Genomic DNA, 24,404 nt, shown 5'->3' on the forward strand with positions numbered 1-24,404 from the left:
GAATCTAATTGGTATTTGGGGGGGGGGGGGGGGGTAAAATTAAAAATGTTTTGTTTTGAACTGTTTAGGAACATTTTCAGTTAATGCTCCTGATATATCGTTCTAATAGCAGTTGAAAAATATTAAAAATACATAGTTAGGCATAATTTTTTTTTTATAAGCATTTAAAGTTTACATTTTGACAAAATTTATCAAATTTATAATTTAATAATTATTTTGTAGTTAAAAATTTATAAAATGTTGAACTTTTATAGCTAAGGATTGAAAATTGAAAACAAGGCTCCACGTAAATAGGTTATATATAAATTACTTTATTCACAAAAATATCATCAAATATACTTGATAATATCATAGGCTGACTGACCGTTTTCGCTCAGAATCGTTTTTCTTATACAATGATATTATATCATTGAATTCAAATTTAATACCATCCATTACAGTAACCCACTTGTCACCTACTGTACAGCAGAGCGACATCCACTTACCCACCTTTTTTATGTATAATATATAGATATTGAATATAAACAATATATTATTATATAATTTAATCAATTATCTAAAATATAAATTGTGATACAGACATACAGCGATTGAAAATTGAACATTTGAACCTTAGATCATAGTATAATTATTATATTATTATAATGATTACACCTATATCTGACAATCTGAAGACTTGAACCATGATATACCTTACGTATATCTTAAATCGTGACTTGAAATCACTGAACTAAACACAAATTAGTTCAGTTCTTGAAACCCTGACGAATCTACAACTCAATTTATACTTTTATAGTATTGCTTTGTTGTAGTAAGTTGTAGTTAGTCTGTATCAAACACAGACTTCTATACTAGTATACTATAGTATAGAAGTCTGTGGTATCAAATTACAAGTTAAAATCTTAACTTAGAAAACAAGATTTGATAAGCTTATCAGTTATCACTATCCACTATCAGTTCTTAAGTAAAATTAAAAGCACTCCGTTTCAACAAGTTCGATTCGTATTTCGTTTAGTTTTCAGATATAGTATATTAGATTGTTATTGTTATTATTGTTAATATTGAAGAAAAATAGTAGTTACCATATTTTTAATCGATTTTTTGTTTGTTTTAACTTATATTATATGTTCATTGTTTTAAACTTCGTTTTGTATGTATGTCACAGTAACTCGCATACTCAAACAGATAACTTAATGTAAAACTAAGGGATTTTGATTTTTATGTTTCAGATAATTTGTGCAATCTGTTAGATTCTGATAATCTTCCATCACACATTTTCAATAGTATGTATCTCTTTTTTTGAGCTTAATATTTGTGTTTTAAGCTGTTTTATAATTGGTATTTAATTATTGCAGTATGTACTTATCTTGCTGTCCTTGATTAATTTTCTTAGTGCATGTGTGTGTGCTATATGAGTATGCTTGTGTTATAGTCATTTTATTTGCACGCTGGAGGGGATTTTTACTGACCCTCAAAATATCCAATGAGCTAGAATGTTTTGATTACAATACATTTTATTCTAGTCGATGATTCACCTTTGGATATCCAATATGTAAGTACTCATTAGTAAATTGTTTGTTTAATTTTGTGCATTTAAAAAAACGACACTACTTCTTAATTTGTTCATCTGTTTGTTACATTTAAGTAATACATGTTTACTTTTACAATACTTAATGAACATACACTATGAACCTAGAGAAACCAAAAGAATGTGCAATTTGTAGGAAAAATAAATTTCTTTTAGTTAAAGTACATTAACAAACAGCTTTCTTAATTCAAAGTTTGAATTAGGTACAAATGAATTCAATTTTGAAACTCATATCTTGCATTTTTTTTATATTTTTTGATTTTTTGGGACTTAAGTTGACATTTTTTAATAATTTCTATCAGCTAAAACTTTTCCCCCCTTTTTATATTTTTTTATTTTGATCTTATGAACATTGTATGCACATCATACTTAATTAATAATACTTTACGCTTACGGTTTTTATGTTTTTTAAATGATGATTCTTTTTTAAACTTAAAAGTGCATTTTAAATAGAATTTTGTTAAAATATTAATGCATTTTTTAAAGTTTTTTAATACATTAAATTCACAGCTTTATAATTATAGCAAATATAAATAGCCATTGATCAATTTAGCGTACTTATTATAAATAATAATATTACCTATTTATTTATATATTCATAAAGTTACATACCATCATAAAATCACATACCTACAATTTCAAAATGATTGAACTTTTTTAAAAATATTCTATCGCATATTCATATTTATAAAAAATATACTAAATTGTTTATTATTTACTTGAGTAGTTGAAAAATGTTTGATCATTAATTAGTGTGATTCAATAGATTTTGTAAAATATGAATTTATACACTGTTTATAATCATAACCATAATATGACAGTAATTTCTCTTTATTAGACGTTATTATTATATTATGCATGCACTATTGCACTGGAATGAGAACCGCAAAAAGCCATTAAACGTACATTGTCAACATGTTAAAACAAAACCATATAATTGTACGACAATTAATTTTTTTTCTTCACTTTCAGATTTAAATAAATAAAGTAAATATATAAAAGTATGAAATTAATACTTTTAAAACATAACTTAAGTAACGCTCAAATTTTCATAATTATGTAATTTATACATTTCTAAAAGTGTACCCTTTATTGGTATGGCATCTTTTATCTATTGATATTATTTTTTAACCCATAAATAACCTAGTTGCCCTAGTTAATACTTATTATTTGAACTATATAGTATATATTCTTTAATGTTGCTAATATAAAAAAATCATTTTTTGTTAAAATGGTATTTAGATTGTCTAACTAAACAGGTTGTGTTGTAAATAGAAATGAGTATATGAAATACATCTATTAAATTACATTACTGATTCAATAATTAAAAAATAGTTACTGTGAAACCTTTCTAATATTTAAAAATAGATATATTTATAACCTTACTACCCCAATAGTATTTTGCATAAATTATAAAGTTTATGTAGTAAATATAATCTCTAATGATATCTCGTTAACTTAACTACTTTATTAATATGCTCTTACGTCATACAAATATATTGCAATCATTTATTATATATATATCAATATACACGCCAAACAGGCAGTTACAAAGAGGCTAATACAAATTGAGTTGGTTCAATTCTTAAATTTGACAGTACAAACGTTGTGTAAATTTTAAAATAGAAATCAGGTAGTATATTATGTTTTGAGAATATGGTGAAACGGGTGCCTAAAATGTAAAATACCTAATAGCTCAAAAAAAAAGACAACATATTAAGAAAATGCTAATATTAATATAAATATTTGATGAAAATTTTCAATTTCTTATAATTATTATTACATTATTAAATCAGTATAGAAAAAAAATAATTTATTTTGCAAAAAATCTTGTTTTTTCCACTGTTTTTTCTTATTTTTACCGATTATTTATATAAGTATTGGGTATTTTTACTTTTGAACCTAACTAACAAGATATAATGACTAATATGATACCATAAATCACCCTTAATATTTTGAAGATAATATTCAACTTCATTATATATTAAGTATATATTCTTTTCTAAACAGAATCATTGTTGTTCAACAAATAGATTATCAGAATTTAAAATAATATTTAATTCAAACTTATTTCAAATATATACATTTTTAATTGATTTATATTATATAATTTTAATTATGGTTATAGATGAGTGACTCTGAGGCTGAGACTGCCTCAATGGAGACTACCAGGATGTACAAAGACGACCTGGAATTATCTCGCATGTCTTTATATCTTAGTTCTCAAGATCTGATAAATAATTCTCCGGAAGCTGCTCGTCACATAAGGGTATTAAATATTGTATAAGAAATATTATTTGATTTATTTCTTATGTGTATGTTTTTCACACTATTTATTTTGTCTGACTGACCAAACTTACACCAACCTAAAAAATTTTCATCAAACTTGTTAAAATCATTATATGTACTTGTACTTTGGGCTTTTTTACAATATTCCAAATTGTATGCAAGTTATGAGTGTATAAATTATTACAATTTCAAAATGCTTATGTATCGCAGACAACTTTAAATATTGTAAAAAAATAAACCAACCTTGAACCTACAAATACAAATAATGTTCTTTAATTTAAGTTTGATAATAGATCAATTCATTCTAATATTTAAACTAACAACACAAAAATTAGTTCTACTGTATGAAAATGTACTATGTTGTGTGTAAATCAGAGAGAAAAAACAACAATTTTCACTTAGTCCTCTTAATTTAATAGATTATATTGAATATATCTTAATAGATTTTTAATGTTTAGCCGGAAAGCATAACATTTGATTCGACGCCAGGTGATATATCTGTGGATTTTGTGCTTGTTTCATCATCCAAAGCCAAAGCACCAGTAGACATAGATGGTTGGAACCGTAGATCTGCTTTTGAGGAAAGAATTAAAGAACAAGGATTACTTCTTGAAGAAGATGTTGTTGGTGGGTTGACATTTGTCAAAGTGCATGCACCTATACCAGTGTTACGTAGATATTGTGAAATATTAAAACTGCGAATGCCCATGAAAGAGGTAAATTTTGTCCTCTTAGTATTTTTTGAAAAATAACTTAAGTTTGCAAATAATATATATTTTATAAAAAAAAAAATAGATTACGCTTGAAACAATGAAGAATTGTGTAGAACTAATCTTTGCTAAATGTGTAATCGTGCAATTTTAAGTAAAATAAATATATACAAATAAAATTTGTGATGCATTATGAACTGTAGTCATTTTAAATTTGAGTTGTAGAATTTTATATTTTAGTATCCAATGATCTGAACATATTCCCGAAAAAGGTTTTGATCTAATAGAGAAGATAAAAAAAATTGTTGGTCGCATTATAAGAGTTTTTATCACTATTGATCCTGGACCATTTGTACCAGCTAAGTACATTTCTGACAGCAGAGTAATTCACGGGAAAAAAGTTATTTGTTAGTCTTTAGATATCATTATTGCACCCCATATTTTTATTTTATAACATGCATACTTTCTATTTTCTATATTAGATTTAATGAGGATGATCCAGAATTCTTTTCTGCTGAAGTTCGAACATTAGTTATAGATTTCATTTTAAACAGAGTTAGCTGGGGAAAGGATCAATCGGATTGTCGGAATTCAGTGTCTTTTAGATGGAGGTGTTTATAGAGCTGCTTATCCTTTACATGATGTAAGTATAATATTATAGAAACTCAATTAAAAGTTTAATCATAATTTTTTGTGTAAATTAACAAAACACCTTCGCCATTTTTCATTAAGTAGAACATTATTTTAACTTTTTTTTCTTTCTTTAGTTCACGAAATTAAAAAAAAAATAGTTTGACTATAAATTAGTTTAAATAATACTACACTAAGATTTGCTGTATTGTTTTCTCCAACAAGCCGTGTAAAAACCGTTTATTACTAACTAGGTATGTATTTAAATTGAAATAAGAGAACTTGAGTTAATCATTTGTCTGGGACTATTAAAATACTATTTCTTTTTATCTTAATAACTTTGTTACTTTTTAATACAGTTATGCTCAATTAGGTAAATATGGGGTGCATCATTTTTTTTTTGTATGGTTATTGTTTATGAATTATAATTATTCAATTGTAATACAATTTAATTATTTTTTTATTTAGGATAAAAGAAGTTTATTTGTTAAATATGAATAAGCCTGCCTACATACGCGGGATACATAAATTATGGTCTACTCTATATAAATGTATATTACTTGCATAGTATAGCACCCACATACAATATCATTAAAACCATACTTTTCTCTAAACACAAAATGATTGTTTAGGTGTGACGGAGGTTGAGAGAGTTAGTAGTTGAATTCCCAACAAAGTTTATATTAAAACTGTTTTCAGAAAGAAAAGAATGTTATGAATTAATGCTATTACAGGTTAGGTATATAGTATACTATTATTGACTAAATATCATATATTATTCCCTAGTTTTCAGCCGTTAGGTTAAGTTAGATAAAAAAAAACATATTTATTATTAATACTTGTTGATAGGTACAATGTATGACTATAATATTCTTTTGACCTACATTTTGTATATATTTCGATGCAACATACCTACACTGTTGAAAAATGTATATATTAAGTATAATACTTTGATTTTTTAAAGTTGAACCAAACTTTTTTTTTACTAAACTTTATCTAGACTCTCGTGTTTTATAATTTTATTAGTATTATATTTTAATACATTTATTTTGACAAGTATTTATGATAAAAAAATAATAAGTTTTTTTGCCTGTATAATAATATATTATTATTTTATCATTTATAATAAAACATATTTTACTTTTATAGAAAAAATTACTTAGATTTGATATAATAAATCATAATAATATTCTAATTATAATTGTATATAATTTATTGGATTATTTGACACCTTTATATCAACTTAAATGTCATTATATTTATATTCACACAAAGTTGAATATTTAAATATCTCAAATGAAATTGTTTTCCTTCTTAAAGGTTTCTATAATGTTTTGTAGTATAATATAGTTTTCTTAGGATTTTTAGCATATTAGGATAAAAATATATGTTGTAAGTTGTTGCAATACTTCAATAAACATGATACATTTTGAAATATTGTAATAGTTGAAAAATATTAAAAATACATAGGCACAATTTTTTCTTATAAGCAATTAAAGTTCAAATTTATAATTTAATAATTATTTTGTAGTTGAAAATTTATAAAATGTTCAACTTTTATAGCTAAGGATTAAAAATTGAAAACAAGGCTCCACGTAAATAGGTTATATATAAATTACTTTATTCACAATAATATCATCAAACATACTTGGTAATATAATAGGGCTGACTGACTGGTTTTCGCTCAGAATCGTTTTTCTTTATACAATGATATTTATATCATTGAATTTAAATTTAACACCATCCATTACAGACTACAGTGACGCCACTTGTAACCTACTGTACAGCAAAGCGACATCCACTTACCCACCTTTTTTTTTAAATATTTATTATGTTCTTATTAAGTAAAAGATAAATAAATATAATTTCATTTTTAGGGAGAGCATACTACTGAAAATTCATTACGCCATCAGCTGTATGTCGAATGGGCTATGATGAGTAAATGGATTCGTAAACAGCCAATTGATCAGATTAAAGAATATCTAGGTGTGAAGTACGCATTTTACTTCACATGGTTAGGATTCTACACACATCTGTTGATTCCAGCTGCTATTTTGGGTTTAATTGTATTTTTTTATGGTATCTTCACCTTTCCTAATAACAGATTTAGGTAATTTCTTATATCGTTTATCATAGTAGTATATTGAACTTGATTTACTAAATATTAAATTCAATTTTTGGTTTAGTTCTGATATTTGTAATGACAAAGACACAATAATGTGCCCATTGTGTGACCGTACATGTGATTATTGGGAACTTTCAAACACTTGTTTTTACGCAAGGTTAACATATTTATTTGATAATGATCTGACTGTGATATTTGCCTTCCTGATGTCTATTTGGGGTAAGTTAATATATATTTTTCAATAGTGTAAATTTTACTTACTAAAATATATTCCATTTTTAAGCTACTCTATTTCTTGAATTGTGGAAACGATATTCAGCTACCATTACACATCGCTGGGGATTGACAGGATTCACTTTTGAAGCTGAACATCCAAGGCCACAATACTTGGCACGTTTAGCTGGATCTAATCATACCAAAGTGAACATAGTCACAGGGAATATTGAACCAACCGTGCCTCTCTGGAAGAAAATTCCTGCAACATTATTTAGCATTTCCGTTCTTTTACTATTAGTAAGCTTCATTAAGAATTATGTATGATAGTGTTAATTTAATCAACTTTTAAATCCTCTTTGTTTTAAGATTATGGTTGCCATTGCTGCCGTGTTTGGAGTTGTGCTGTATCGCATGTCTGTTTTAGCATCACTTAGTCTTACAAATCAATCAGATTGGATGAGTACATATAGTAATATATTTATTCCAACTACAGCAGCTATCATCAATTTGGTTTGCATTCAATTATTAAATTTTGTAAGTATTTATATTTTTTAATTTATATAACAACTAGCTAGAGGCAATATAAGTAGTATTATTCATAAAATAAAAATCGATAAATGAATATTTCAATACTCATTTTAGATTCTGAACAGACCAATGAATGTATTAGTTTTATAACGATAAATTTTAATTATTTTTCCATCATCATATTTTTGGAACCATACAAATGCCATGATATTCTTCAAGTTTAAAAATTAGTTCAACTTACCGTATTAATAATAGAAAAATAAATTTCTAATAGCATTAAAAGTTTATAATAAAATATCCTTTGAAATGTAATTAGTTGTCTCACCTTAGAATATTTTTTTTTGTAGTGTACAATGAGTTCTAATTTAATTTAAATTTAAATTTAACACATCCATTACAATGACTTACTCAATTACCTAATTTACTATAGAGCATAGCAAGTTCTCATTTTTTTAGTTGCTACAGTCATTATATTTATAGAAATAAAAAGGTTAGTAATTTTTCATTTAATAATAATAGAAAAATTTAATAAACTCTTTTAACACGAAGATTACCATGCAAACGCCTGCAGTCATTTGTAATTCTCAAACTTTATACGCTTGTGACCTCCCAGCACCCATAATTGATTATTACTACCACACCACGTCATGACCACCGGCGACCATAAATAAATATGGTTTTATATTATAAACTTTTCTATGGCACTACAATAGTGCACTAAAAAAAGTGCAGCAGCATAGCGAGACTCATTACTTATTTTTTTGGTATAATAAACATATAATTTAAATTTTTTTTCAATATTTTTAAATGTTTTTTCAAATACAATAATATATACAAATTTGAAATAACACTGGAAAATATGTTTGGTGTACTAATAATACATATTGTGCCATCCGGTGGTTCTTGTCTGTCAACGTGTTAAGTGTGACTACTTTAAATTAACACCAAAATCAAACTATTATTTACAAATAATAATATTAGTATCTACGAAAAACTTAGAAACAGTGTTTTATAAATATTTGTTTTGGTTTAATTAATTTAATTAATTACATTAAAAAACTTGGCGTAATTTTAATTATTTTTATATTATACTGATTAAAACAATCTATGTTTAATATAATATAATATTGTTTAGGTTTATGATAAAGTTGCTATTTATCTGACTGAAATGGAACTACTCCGCACACAAACCGAATTTGACGAATCTTTGACAATAAAAATTTACCTCTTCCAATTTGTAAATTATTATACATCAATAATTTATATAGCTTTTTTGAAAGGCAAAAATGTTGGTTATCCTGCTAAATATTTGCGTATATTCAATCTTCGTCAAGAAGAAGTAAGATATGCACATAATTATTTAATTATACTCGATCAGTATTCAATGAGCATTATGATTTTAGTGTAGTCCAGGTGGATGTCTCATGGAATTAAGCATCCAATTGTTCATTATAATGGTTGGGCAACAAGCATTAAATACTGTTGTTGAAATGATAATTCCGTATGTAAAATTGTATTGGCCATGTAGTAAAAGCCAAAAACTAAAACTGTTTATATTATAGTGTGGGTTTAAATTGGTTCAATTCATTGACTGAGAACACAGGTCGCTTAGATAATTTGAAATCATCATCCGAAGAAGAAGATTTGGCTACAGCTGTTAAGAAACCTTGGATTGAAGATTACAAACTTTTGGATTGGGGACCAAGAGGACTCTTCCCAGAATATTTAGAAATGGGTAATATTTTGAGGCATTTAATTTTAAGCTATATTTTAAAATTAATTAAATTCTTACATTTTTAGTTATGCAATATGGTTTTGTAACATTATTTGTTACTGCATTTCCACTGGGTCCATTCTTTGCATTGTTAAACAATGTATTTGAAATGAGATTAGATGCAAAAAAGTTTATGAAGTATTTCCGTCGACCAATTCCTCATAGAGTGCCTAATATTGGTGTGTGGTATCGGGTATTAGATATTTTGGGAAAGTTAGCAGTTATCACAAATGTTCGTATTATATTATATCAAATTAATTTTGTTTATTAAATATAAATTATGATTTATAGGCATTTATAATAGCGTTTTCTTCAAATTACATACCTCGTATGGTGTACATAAGTTTGGTGAGTGAAGACAACACAGACAAGGGTTTCTTGAACAATACTTTAGCTTACTTTGATACCAAAGACTTTGAAAGTGGTATTGCTCCGTTGTCATCCTCATATACTAATGTTACTTATTGCCGGTAAATATATTGATTCATTTTTTTTTTTTCTAATAACTTTTTCAGTATGCAACATAACATCTATATTGTTTTTGCAGCTATAAAGACTATAGAAATCCACCATGGTCGCCACAAAAGTATGAAAGACCCACATTTTATTATGAAGTGCTCGTTGCACGCCTCACATTCATTGTTATATTTCAAGTAATAAAAAATTATTAATATAATTTTTTTTTGTGTGCTAATCTATTAGTTTTTCAGAATATTGTATCTTTAGTGAAAGTAGCCGTGCAATGGTTGATACCAGATGTTCCAAATGCCCTCAGCGACAGGATTAAACGAGAGTCTTATCTTACTACTCAAATGATCATTAAGAATGAGGCGAAAAAAGCAGCAGGCAAAAAAGAAAAAATTTTGTAACAACGAAGGAATACACAGCACACATCAAATACACTAATAAATTTATATTATCTATTATTTATTAATATAGTTCTAATTTTTTGTTATTTCATACTAGACTGTATGTTACATTATTTATTTTTATAATATTATTATAATATTTATGATTATTTTTATTTTTAAACAATATAACATTTGAACACTGTTATGTTGGTTTTGTTTTCTTATTCGACTGTGTTTGTGTGTTCTCTTCAAAACTACAACAAAAACCATTAATCTAACTGAAAATATAATTATCTGTCTTCTATTTACCTTTCAGAAGTTGAACACATGGATGGTATGTTGCACGGCGTCAATTCACCACAAAGCTTATAAGACCAATACTTATAAAGGTCTTTAGGACTTATTATTTATTGTTAAAAATTTTGTTTGTTCAGCCGCACTTTCTGTATATTAATACATTTATTTTATCGATCTAAGTCAGTGAGACCCAACCTTTTTTATTGTGCGGGCCACCTGCTATAATAGAAAATTTTTTATATTTATAATAAAAGAAAGAAATTTAAATACCTTGGAAATAATGGTATTTTTATATATTTTGTTCCAACATAATAATAAGATTTGGGTTGGGCATCGCTGATCTAAGTCATTATCTTGTGTTCATGGTTTTTAATACTAATTATGAAGCATTTTGCTTGGTAATCTTTAACATAACCCGTCTACTTTAATTCTTCACGCACAGCCATAAACATGCTTATGATGATGTTTAAATGATTATTTCACTTTTATAATTTATATTTAAATATAATATATAGAAATGTTGCTAATTATAATGACCAAAGATCCTCATTAAAAATAGATAAGTATATTTGTTATTTTTATTATAAATGTTTTTTATGTACCTATATAAGGAATTTCAGGGATATTTTTTTATACTCTTTTAGTGTTATTGATAGTTAATAACTAAAAATTACCTCAATGAACATGGATATACTTTATTAGAATCAATCATAATTTATTATACGGTGAATAACTATAGACAATAACAATTATTGTCAATAGTATGTGCTTTCCAATTTTTTTTATTGATTTTTTTTATTTTCATTATTGTAAGTGTTTTATTTAATAATTGATGTATGCACAGTTTTTTTAAATTCTCTGCTACTCATATATTATATAGTTTAAAATTTTAACAATTGTTTTGAAACTATTTTTAATGCTCCAGCACTAGTTAATATTTCTCATCATAATTGTTAATAAAATAACAATTTAATGCTTAATTAAATCAATAATATGCTTATTTTTTTTTATTATTAGATTTTAATAAAATAGTTGTTGATCACTTGTCTACTTAATGTATTTATCCAAACACTGAAATATTTTATAATTAAAATATAAAATACAGGTTACAGCATACAGAGTATCTTTTAGATTCTGAACGAAGCGATAATTCTTTTGATGATGGTACAACAATTTGGTTGAATAAAAAATTCACAGACCCTACTCTTCTAAATATTTGAGAAGGCCGTAAAATGGTGAAGAAATTACAGTTTTTTAACTAATATGTTGTAGTTCAACAGCAATTAATTAATATACATACCTATGATTCTTCACCAAATGTATATATTATAATTTCAAATTTGGTATACCAACATAGTATGATTTTCAAATATTTACACAGGGATAATTTATAATATAAACTAGTTATTCTTATTTAGTATAATAATTAGACAATAATTTACAACACATTACCACATAAGTCATGTATTTCTAAATTTTAAAATACATAAAAACTATAAATTAGACTATAAATACAAACAAAAAAGAAAATTATGATATTATAATGATTTGGAATGCCTACTTTTCTTTTTTATTATAAAATTTAAAAATAAAGTTTTCTTAAATTAGTCATTGACAAAATAATTTTATTCACAAACATAACTCCAGAGTGCATAGGTATAGTTTATTTTTGGTAAAATAAAGTAACTAATTAATCCTTCTGATGGGTGGTGGGGGGAAACACAGGAAAAACAATTACAAATTAAAGGAAATAGGCACATATAAGAATATACCTAATTTAAAAGTCTTCATCAATTATGTCCATTGTTGATAGTGAAGAATTTTAAGAACGGCTACTGAAGTTTTTTGGTAATTGCATACTGTTTTTTGCAAAGAAGTTTTATCTTTCCTCGTTGTAGATGGGATTGACGACCTGTAACCAATAATTTACATACTTAATTCAATTTGCAAAATATTATTACTATGATCAATTTTTATTAATTTTTACTACTAGCATAAGCTAAATATACAATTGAACATTTGATACATTTTTAACTACACAAGAATTTGCAAATTGTTGATGAAATTTGTCAAAATGTGAACTTTAAATGCTTATGAAAAATGGTGGCTATGCATCTCTTATGATTGTGAACAGATATTATAGAAACTATACTAGGATCCCCGTATTAGATATTTTTTAAACTCTTTGACGTAGCAAATAACTTTTTATTGACAATAGTTTTAAAAACAAAACTAATAAAAAACATTAAAATGTATTATCCCCATAACCAGCTCAAAAAGAGTAAAATTGTTTTAAAAATTTAATGGCGTATAGAAAATGGCAATAGGAACATTTGGCGAACAAATCATGTATCTATGCCTAGGTATTTTTTTTAGTTACACCAATTAAAGAAAATCAAGTTTTGTCAAAAACATAATCATATTTTTCTTTTTGCCGATGTATTTGAAAACGGCTGGGAACATTCAATCTTTACCTGTCCAAAGCATACAACCAGATGTGCTTTCCCTTCAGAAAAGATACCAATGTCCAGACTAGTTACGTGTTTTTTTTGCAATTTAAATGTGTTGAGGCCCTCGGCGTTATTAAAATTGGATTCTTGCTCAGCAAAATTGTATTACCTAAAAATTAAAAATATGTCAGTGCACCATTTGTATTCTCTCTTTGAACAACGAGCAACATGCAAATGTGAGTACAGTAGATCCAGTTTTGTACTGTTAGACTTAATATATTAGAGTCATATGACATAATATTATTATCAAACTTATAGGCAAAAATATTTTTTAAAGAACCCTATGGGGAATCACTTATTATATTTGTTTTTTATTTTTAAAACAAGTTATGGGCATTTTAAGATTGTAACATATAATTATTTATTTATTAATTTATTTTGACTAAACGGGCTGAACCCTTTCGATAGACAAATATTTGTACACGCACACAATTAGATATACAATGTGTCCCGTGAACAGGTGGGTATGTTAGTTAATAGCACAGTAAAATAGATTTGGAATAAAAACCTACCAACAGTATTACCACCTTTAAGTTTCATAGTTCGACGTCTGAAAAATTGTCAATACATTGGCTCCACTTCTTAGTTCCTTGTATGTGGTACATCATATATTTCTGTTTAGAAAACAATAATCCATTGTATGAACTAAAAACGATAAGCTATTAAGTGACTTTTGGTTTTGGCAGACATTTAAAATTGAACACTTGAGCAATATACTTACATAAGTGTGTGGATTAGACATTATTAAGTATCGAAGACTTTTCTGGGCGAATTAAACTCATCAACTGTAAGGCCTCCAAATCCTTTATTCGCTGTTCATTTTCTGCTAACTCATCGTTGGAGAAACACTGTTTTCTGAAAATGTCAAGTTGTAAAAAATATATAAATACCTAATTTATAATTTTTGTTAAATGTTTTTACCTCTTAGATGTGAATTCCTGGTCGTGCTCAGAGTAGTACCAATGTTGCCGTAAATGGCTAAAATTTATTTTACTTCTCCATCCCAGACAAGTGGTTTGGATTATGTTTTGAGACAGCCTCTGACCATGTTTACTAATTTACTGAGCATTGTTTACAATCACAGATTCTATGTCGGGTAGAAATTGGGATAATCATTTAATTCGTTGATTTTTTGGAAATCTATATTTGTGAATAAATTAGCAAATTAGAATGACTCCATATTATTAAGAAATATTATCAGTACAACTAGAAAATAATACTTACAAATGAATATTAACGTAATGTGGCGAGGCGATACTTTGGATGTTTTACTAAAAAGAATACACTTATCCATGGTGATTTTGTACTAAAATGTATCAATAGAACTCTGTACGACTGTAGTCTGTATTCTTCGTTCAAATTTTCAAATAATCGCGATTCGCGAGTGATCCGAATTTAAAGTCCGGCAAACGAAAAAATAATAATATTATGTTGTTATTTATTTGATAACAATTATTACTATCATAGTGATAAGACAGAATCGCGGGCTTTAAATTTTACCGAAGTCCGAAATTTCGAGAACGATGCAACTCCATGACCCACGATTTAAGACGTAACACGGGCATTTTACTGTCTTCGTCTTGTATAGTAAATTTACGATCGGCATATCACATTTAGCATCGTCATATTAAAAATTAGAGTGAATCGACCTATATTGAAAGTATTAGCAAATTTACGATCTGCGTAATTTTTTTTTTTTATTTTATTTTGTGCACGATAAGTAGTCGAAATAATGATTCGCTTCTCATCTTTTCCGGTGGAAAAGTGAATCCAGTTGTTGCTTTGGGGAGGTCGAAATTCCCAGTACCTATTCTCTTAGTATAGAGATGGCCTTTACATTTTATTATATTATTCATGTCAGCAACCTAAGGTAGTATGAAAAGTTGCATTAATTCTGTTTTGGGCGCCAAACAATATTTTATGCAAATAAAATATAAATGCAATATGGGTACTGTGTATAACTATAAATGACAAAATTGAATTCCTTATTTACTTTTATCTTTTTTTTTGTCAATATTGCAGTAGTTATCAATTCAAAAATATCCATTAAAAACAAAGAAATATGCAATGAAAATCATAAAACACGTCCTTAAATTAATAAAAATGAGTTAACTATCAAAATATGCAGCAGTTCCAGTTTAAATTGTTATGGTCATAAAAACAAATTCTGTGGTCACTCAGCATAGTGTAAGATCGACCAGAATAAATATGCAAATGCATACAAATCCGCTCTCTAATCATAATACAATGTAAAGAAATGAATTTAATAAAAACTGAAATGCTTAAATTATAAAGTTGAAATTAACATATTAATCACAAGGTTTACTACAGTCAAATCTTACATTATATTACAATCTATTTTCTCTTATTCAGTAAGAATTTATCTAGTATGTAAAAATAACTGCTGCTAACGGGAAATTAAAAAAAAAAGATTAAGTATAACAATAAATTACAACAAATTTGTCATATATTTCTAAATTTTAAATTACAATTACACTATAAATACGACAAATATAAAAAGTATGATAGTATAATTTATAATGATTTTAAATACTTTTCTTTTTTGTTATAATATTTAAAAATAAAGTTTTCTTATAACTATAAATACGTCATTGATAAAATAATTTTATTCACAAATATAATTCAGAGTGCATAGTGCGGCTTCGTTAAATAATGTAACTAATAACCCTCTGATGGGTGGTGGATGGGGAAACATAGAATAAATAAGTACACAAATAGAAGGAAATACTGCGGCTATCAGAATATACCTAATTTAAAAGTCTTGTTCAGTTATGTCCATTGTCGACAATTGAGGAGTTTCAATAACAGCTACTGAAGCTTTTTGATAATCGCCAACTCTTTTTTCAAAGAAGTTTGTCTTTCCTTGTTGAGATATAAGATCCATAAATGGGAACGGGTTTGAGGATCTGTAAACCTTTAATTTACATATTTAATTAAATTTGAAAATTATTATTACTATGATAAATAAATGTACTTACTGCACAACATCCCAACTCGTTTAACAGCCTATATGACATTTTTTAAGGGACCTTATGGGGAAGCACTTATTATATTTGTATTTAATTTTTCATACAAGTTTTGGATATTTTAAGAATGTAACATATAATTATTTATTTATTAATTTATTTTGACTCAAGGGGCTGAATCCTTTCAATAGACAAATATATGTCCACGCACACAATTAGATATTATACAATGTGTCCCATGAACAGGTGGGTATGTTAGTTAATAGCACAGTAAAATAGATTTGGAATAAAAACCTATCAACAATATTCCCACCTTTAAGTTTCATAGCTCAACGTTTGGTTTCAACGTCTGAAAAATTGTCAATACATTGGCTACACTTCTTAGTTCCTTGTATGTGGTACATCATATATTTCTGTTTTGAAAACAATAATAAGTATAATCCATTGTATGAACTAAAAACGATAAGCTATTAAGTGACTTTTAATTTTGGCAGACATTTAAAATTGGACACTTGAGCAATATACTTACATAAATGTGTGTGAATTAGACATTATTAGGTATCTAAGACTTTTCCAGGCAATTTAAAATCATCAACTGTAAGGCCTCCAAATCCTTTATTCGCTGTGCATTATCTGCTCACTCATCGTTGGAGAAACAAAGTTTTCTGAAAACGTCAAGCTGTAAAAAATATATAAATACCTAATTCATAATTTTTGTTAAATGTTTTTACCTCTTAGATACGATTTCCTAGTCGTGCTCAGAGTAGTACCAATGTTGCCGTAAATGACTAAAATTAATTTTACTTCTCTATCCCAGATAAGTGGTTTGGATTCTGTTTTGTGACTGCCTCTGACCATGTTTACTAATTTACTGAGCATTGTTTACAATCACTGATTGTGAAATGATCACCGCAGATTCTATGTCGGGTAGAAATTGGGATAATCATTTAGTTCGTTGATTTTTTGGAAATCTATTTTTGTGAATAAATTAGCAAATTAGAATGACTCCATATTATTAAGAAATATTATCAGTACAACTAGAAAATAATACTTACAAATGAAAATTAACGTAATGTGGCGGGGCGATAGTTTGGATGTTTTACTAAAAAGAATACACTTATCCATGGTGATTTTGTACTAAAATGTATCAATAGAACTTTGCACGACTGTTGTCTGTATTTCTGTTCAAATTTCAAATAATTGCGATTCGCGAGTGATTCAAACGTCGGCAAACGAAAAAATAATATTATTATGTATTTATTTGATAACAATTATTACTATTTCGTGGTACATAGTGATAAGTCAGAATGATTACCAATTGGTGGTACTTCTGGTCGGTGGCGGGCATTAAATTTTGTCAAAGAGTCCGAAACTTCGTGAACGCTGCTCCATGACCCGCGATTTAAGACGTAACACGGTCGTTTTATTGTCTCCGTCTTGTATAGCAAATTTACGATCAGCAGATCACATTTAGCATTGTTAGATTAAAAATTAGATTGAATCGACCTATATTGAAAATATTAGCAAATTTACGATCTGCGTAATTTTTTTTTTTTATTTTGTGTCTGTGTTCACGATAAGTAGTCGAAATAATGCTTCGCTTCTCATCTTTTCCGGTGGAAAAATGAATCTAGTTGTTGCTTTGGGGAGGTCGAAATTCCCATTACCCCTATTCTCTTAGTATAGAGATGGCCTTTACATTATATTATATTATTCATGTCAGCCACCTAAGGTAGTATGAAAAGTTGCATTAATTCTGTTTTGGGCGCCAAACAATATTTTATGCAAATAAAATATAAATACAATATGGGTACTGTGTATAAGTGTATAACTATAAAACACAAAATTGAATTCCATAATGACATTTATCTTTTTTTTTGTCAATATTGCAGTAGTATTCAATTCAAAAATATCCATTAAAAACAAAGAAATATGCAATTAAAATCATAAAATAAGTCCTTAAATTAATAAAAATGAATTAATTATCGAAATATGCAGCAGTTCCAGTTTAAATCGTTATGGTCATAAAAACAAATTCTGTGGTCACTCAGCATAGTGTAAGATCAACCAGAATAAATATGCAAATGCATACAAATCCGCTCTCTAATCATAATACAATGTAAAGAAATTAATTTAATAAAAACTGAAATGCTTAAATTAAAAAGTTGAAATTAACATATTAATCACAAGGTTTACTTTTAAGTTCTGCAATATCCAGACAAAAAACAATTTGTTTTATATGTCTATTGTTTACTACAGTCAAATCTTACATTATATTACAATTTATTTTCTCTTATTCAGTAAGAATTTATCTAGTATGTAAAAATAACTGATGCTAACGGGAAATTAAAAAAAAAAGATTAAGTATAACAATAAATTACAACAAATTTGTCATATATTTCTAAATTTTAAATTACAATTAAACTATAAATACGACAAATATAAAAAGTATGATAGTATAATTTATAAAGATTTTAAATACTTTTCTTTTTTGTTATAAAATTTTAAATAAAGTTTTCTTATAATTATAAATACGTCATTGACAAAATAATTTTATTTACAAACATTACTCCAAAGTGCATAGGTATAGTTTTTTTTGATCAAATAAAGTAACTAATTAATCCTTCTCATGGGTGATGAGAGGGGGGGGGGAAACACAGGAAAAATAATTACAAATTTAAGGAAATAGTACGTATAACAATATACATAATTTAAAAGTCTACATCGATCATGTCCATTGTTGATAGTTGAAGAATTTTAATAACAGCTACTGGAGCTTTTTGGTAATTGCATACTGTTTTTGCAAAGAAGTTTGTCTTGCCTCGTTGTAAATGGGATTGACAAACTGTAACCAATAATTTACATACTTAATTCAATTTGCAAAATAATATTACTATGATCAATTTTTATCAATTTTTTCTACAAGCATAAGCTAAATACAAAATTGAACATTAATTACATTTTTAACTACACAAGAATTTGCCAATTGTTGATGAAATTTGTCAAAATGTGAACTTTAAATGCTTATGAAAAATGGTGGGTATGTATCTCTTATGATTGTGAACAGATATTATAGAAACTATACTAGGATCTCCGTATTAGATATTTTTTAAACTCTTTGACGTAGCAAAGAACTTTTTATTGACAATAATTTTAAAAACAAAATTAATAGAAAATATTAAAATGTATTATCCCCATAACTAGCTCAAAAAGAGTAAAATTGTTTTAAAAATTTTATGGCGTATAGAAAATGCCAATAGGAACATTTGGCGAACAAATTATGTATCTATACCTAGGTATTTTTTTTAGTTACACCAATTAAAGAAAATCAAGTTTTGTCAAAAACATAATCATATTTTTCTTTTTGCCGATGTATTTAAAAACGGCTGGGAACATTCAATCTTTACCTGTCCAAAGCATACAACCAGATGTGCTTTCCCTTCAGAAAAGATAGCAATGTCCAGACAAGTTACGTGTTTCTTTGCAATTTAAATGTGTTGAGGCCCTCGGCGTTATTAAAATTGGATTCTTGCTCAGCAAAATTGTATTACCTAAAAATTAAAAATACGTCAGTGCACCATTTGTATTCTCTCTTTGAACAACGAGCAAAATGCAAATGTGAGTACAGTAGATCCAGTTTTGTACTGTTAGACTTAATATATTAGAGTCATATGACATAATATTATTATCAAACTTATAGGCAAAAATATTTTTTAACGAACCCTATGGGGAAGCACTTATTGTATTTGTTTTTTTATTTTTAAAACAAGTTATGGGCATTTTAAGATTGTAACATATAATTATTTATTTATTAATTTATTTTGACTAAACGGGCTGAACCCTTTCGATAGACAAATATATGTTCACGCACACAATTAGATATACAATTTGTCCCGTGAACAGGTGGGTATGTTAGTTAATAGCACAGTAAAATAGATTTAGAATAAAAACCTACCAACAACATTACCACCTTTAAGTTTCATAGTTCGACGTCTGAAAAATTGTCAACACATTGGCTCCACTTCTTAGTTCCTTGTATGTGGTACATCATATATTTCTGTTTAGAAAACAATAATCCATTGTATGAACTAAAAACGATAAGCTATTAAGTGACTTTTGGTTTTGGCAGACATTTAAAATTGAACACTTGAGCAATATACTTACATAAGTGTGTGTGAATTAGACATTATTAAGTATCAAAGACTTTTCTGGGCGAATTAAACTCATCAACTGTAAGGCCTCCAAATCCTTTATTCGCTGTTCATTTTCTGCTAACTCATCGTTGGAGAAACACTGTTTTCTGAAAATGTCAAGTTGTAAAAAATATATAAATACCTAATTCATAATTTTTGTTAAATGTTTTTACCTCTTAGATGTGATTTCCTGGTCGTGCTCAGAGTAGTACCAATGTTGCCGTAAATGACTAAAATTAATTTTACTTCTCTATCCCAGATAAGTGGTTTGGATTCTGTTTTGTGACTGCCTCTGACCATGTTTACTAATTTACTGAGCATTGTTTACAATCACTGATTGTGAAATGATCACCGCAGATTCTATGTCGGGTAGAAATTGGGATAATCATTTAATTCGTTGATTTTTTGGAAATCTATTTTTGTGAATAAATTAGCAAATTAGAATGACTCCATATTATTAAGAAATATTATCAGTACAACTAGAAAATAATACTTACAAATGAAAATTAACGTAATGTGGCGGGGCGATAGTTTGGATGTTTTACTAAAAAGAATACACTTATCCATGGTGATTTTGTACTAAAATGTATCAATAGAACTTTGCACGACTGTAGTCTGTATTTCTGTTCAAATTTCAAATAATTGCGATTCGCGAGTGATTCAAACGTCGGCAAACGAAAAAATAATATTATTATGTATTTATTTGATAACAATTATTACTATCATAGTGATAAGACAGAATCGCGGGCTTTACATTTTACCGAAGTCCGAAATTTCGCGAACGATGCAACTCCATGACCCATGACGTAACACGGGCATTTTACTGTCTTCGTCTTGTATAGTAAATTTACGATCGGCATATCACATTTAGCATCGTCAGTTTAAAAATTAGAGTGAATCGACCTATATTGAAACTATTAGCAAATGTACGTTCTGCGTAATACATTTTTATTTTTTGTGTCTGTGTACACGATAAGTAGTCGAAATAATGCTTCGGTTTTCATCTTTTCCGGTGGGAAAGTGAATGTAGTAGGCGCATAGGGGATGTCGGAAATTAACAGTACCTAGGCTCCAAAAGCCCCGGGAAAAACAAAAAAAAATTAAGGAAAACGTGCATTTATACGTAAAATTGGTTTTGGTTTTTCGTGTAAGTGGTGTTACTCTAAAATAAATTACTGTAGATACATGCAATCTCCACTGATTGTTTATATTAGAATTTAAAACCATAACATCTTCAAAATATTTAGATTCATGTCGAGATATGCAAATGAAGTTTTCGATTATTTTAGTTTTTGACGATAAAAAATTTTTCGCTTGGTCCAATAACTTGAGGATGTAATACGCCTACAACGTTCCTCGTATTTTGTTGTTGGTGGAAATTAAAAAAAAGTCTAGCGTAAATCCACAGTAGTTTTTTACGAGCGTCTGAAGTTAAAATTTCGACAAAATTCGTATAAATCACGAAAATTTGAAAACCCAATTTTCAGTTAGAAATTCATACAAATGTATATTTTTATTCGAAAAGTGAATATATATACGATATCAGTGGTTCTAACCTTGATCCAAATAAAAAATTTCAGAGCTAAGAGAAATATATTTATTTTATTATTATCATCACAGTAAACATATTAAAAATTAAAATGCCACTAGTAATTGCAAAAAAAAATTGATTTATTTGGAATCGGAATGACATGAAGCAAATTAGATTTCTTTATCTCATATAGAAAAATATCAATATTGCAACAGTAATTTATTCAAAAATGTCCAAAAATAAAACACAGATATTTGCGATTAAAATCTTAAATAAGTCCTCGAAATGAAAAAGTTAGTTAACCGTCATATTATGCAGCCCAAAAGATTCACAGTTTAAATCCTTATGGTCGGGAAACAAATTATGTGCTCACTATTAGCATTTTATACCATCAACCAGAATATATAATATGTAAAATCATACGAATCCGCGCTCTAATCATATTAAAATAGATCAAATTAATAAACACAGAAAAAATTAAGTTAAAAAGTTGAAATTAATTAGTTTTAAGTCCATAGACATGTAAAACAAAATGTTTTAATTGTTTAATACGGCTACAGTTATATTTTATATTAGATTATAATTTATTTTATTCTTACCCACCTAGTAATAATTTCTTATTTAGTATGTTATCAAACAACTGCTGCAAGTATGACAATAATTTACAACACATTACCACATAAGTCATATATTTCTAAATTTCAAAATACATATAAACTATAAATTAGACTATAAATACAAACAAAAATGAAAATTATGATATTGTAATTTTTAATGATTTCAAATGTTTACTTTTCTTTTTTATTATAAAATTTAAAAATAAAGTTTTCTTAAATTAGTCATTGACAAAATAATTTTATAAGTTGTCGAAATGATGCTTCGCTTTTCATCTTTTCCGGTGGGAAAGTTTATTGTAGTAGGCGCATAGGGAATGTCGAAGATGTTGAACAATAAACAATTAAAGAAAACATTTTTACGTAAATTTGGTTTTGGTTTTTCGTGTAAGTGGTGTTATTCTAAAATTAATTACTGTAGATATATGTAATTTTCATATTATATTTAATATAAATGATTGTTTATATGAGAATTTAAAACCATAACATTTTCAAAATATTTAGATTTATGTCGAGGTATGCAAATGAAATTTTCGATTATTTTAGTTTTTGACGATAAAAATTTTTCGCTTGGTCCAATAACTTGAGGATGTAATACGCCTACAACGTTCCTCGTAAGTTGTTGTTGGTGGAAATTAAAAAAAAGTCCAGTGTAAATATAAATATTGATAATATTATAGTTTATTATTTTGTATAGCGTAGTATTGTTTCCCGGCGTATTGTGTAGGCAAAATAGGTACATTAATGCAGTGTTCAAAAAATAGTGTCCATAATTATTACATTAATTTTAGCTTGTCGCATCTTCGTTCGCCGGAGAATGTGGTTGTGCACAAACTAAACGTACCCTGACTTAAATACACAAATACTTTACTTTATTTAACAAAAATAAAAATATTTTAAAAATTTAAAAACATAAGCTACTTTACTTAAATAAATGTTTTTACAATTAAAAAACAGATTTACAAATTGTATGGGTATTTTAAATTTTTCAACAAAATTCATTCAGATTCAAATTTTGAATTTCAGTATCAATAAATTAAAAATGCTATACTTACGTGTATCGCAGCGTCTGTAAATTATGTAAAAAAACTATAATTATTTAAAATATTTAGTGGAACAAGTTATTTTATTTTTTAAGTCTTCCTGTTATACATTCTGTAGAATCCTATGATATTTAAACATATTTTAAGCTTATAAAGCATTGTGTATGTTAGCGGTTCCCAACCTTTTTAGTTTTGTAGACCACTAATTTTGTATAAAAATATTTGATGCCCACCCATAGCATACATAGTTTTCATAAAATTATAATATATAATATATATTATATACATATATACATGTATATATACTTATTAGGAATAAAACATTTTAAAAACTTAAAAAAAAAACTTAATTCAACTTTATCACAAGATAAACAATTTAATGTGATTTTTGACATTGCTTGTTCTTCACGAGAAAGTCAATATCTGGATTAAAACTTGTTAGTTTTAGTCTTAACTCACTCTCAACATTCAGTTTATTCCTATATTTATTTTTTAAATAAATTAAAGTAGAAAAAGCA

At 27.0% G+C, this 24,404-nt stretch overlaps 1 protein-coding gene and 2 long non-coding RNA genes across 9 annotated transcripts; 1 reads left to right on the forward strand and 2 right to left on the reverse strand.

Moving 5' to 3' along the window:
* Positions 1 to 958: 958 nt before the first annotated feature.
* LOC132946904 (anoctamin-1-like) lies at positions 959 to 12,050 on the forward strand. Its single transcript, XM_061017020.1, is given in 22 exon segments — positions 959 to 1,154; positions 1,230 to 1,283; positions 1,356 to 1,552; positions 3,717 to 3,857; positions 4,336 to 4,593; positions 4,828 to 4,836; positions 4,838 to 4,972; positions 4,975 to 4,994; positions 5,070 to 5,168; positions 5,170 to 5,230; positions 7,095 to 7,327; positions 7,404 to 7,561; positions 7,626 to 7,855; positions 7,925 to 8,092; positions 9,222 to 9,425; positions 9,490 to 9,587; positions 9,649 to 9,821; positions 9,887 to 10,092; positions 10,152 to 10,330; positions 10,408 to 10,513; positions 10,571 to 10,706; positions 11,028 to 12,050. Coding segments are annotated over 19 exon segments (2,670 nt in total). The 5' UTR covers positions 959 to 1,154; positions 1,230 to 1,283; positions 1,356 to 1,552; the 3' UTR covers positions 11,084 to 12,050.
* A 404-nt stretch (positions 12,051 to 12,454) lies between these two features.
* Positions 12,455 to 17,769, reverse strand: LOC132947270 (uncharacterized). Of its 6 annotated transcripts, none has more exons than XR_009664875.1 (9): positions 17,561 to 17,769; positions 17,237 to 17,476; positions 17,035 to 17,184; positions 14,743 to 16,918; positions 14,440 to 14,658; positions 14,240 to 14,373; positions 14,031 to 14,163; positions 13,483 to 13,627; positions 12,455 to 12,920 (listed from the first exon to the last, which is right to left on the reverse strand). It is a non-coding gene; the product is annotated as an uncharacterized LOC132947270 (long non-coding RNA). The 6 variants fall into 6 exon arrangements; XR_009664871.1 differs by having other exon boundaries at positions 14,743 to 16,958; positions 17,035 to 17,170; positions 17,561 to 17,768; XR_009664874.1 differs by having other exon boundaries at positions 14,046 to 14,132; positions 14,743 to 16,958; positions 17,561 to 17,768.
* A 706-nt stretch (positions 17,770 to 18,475) lies between these two features.
* On the reverse strand, positions 18,476 to 21,401 carry LOC132946825 (uncharacterized). 2 transcript variants are annotated; one of them, XR_009664781.1, is made up of 6 exons: positions 21,196 to 21,401; positions 20,872 to 21,111; positions 20,670 to 20,805; positions 20,476 to 20,593; positions 19,913 to 20,056; positions 18,476 to 19,350 (listed from the first exon to the last, which is right to left on the reverse strand). It is a non-coding gene; the product is annotated as an uncharacterized LOC132946825 (long non-coding RNA). The 2 variants fall into 2 exon arrangements; XR_009664780.1 differs by having other exon boundaries at positions 18,478 to 19,350; positions 20,461 to 20,593.
* Between the last annotated feature and the right edge of the window lie 3,003 nt (positions 21,402 to 24,404).

The sequence above is a fragment of the Metopolophium dirhodum genome, chromosome 6 (assembly GCF_019925205.1).
Source record: "Metopolophium dirhodum isolate CAU chromosome 6, ASM1992520v1, whole genome shotgun sequence".
Taxonomy (NCBI): Eukaryota; Metazoa; Arthropoda; class Insecta; order Hemiptera; family Aphididae; genus Metopolophium; species Metopolophium dirhodum.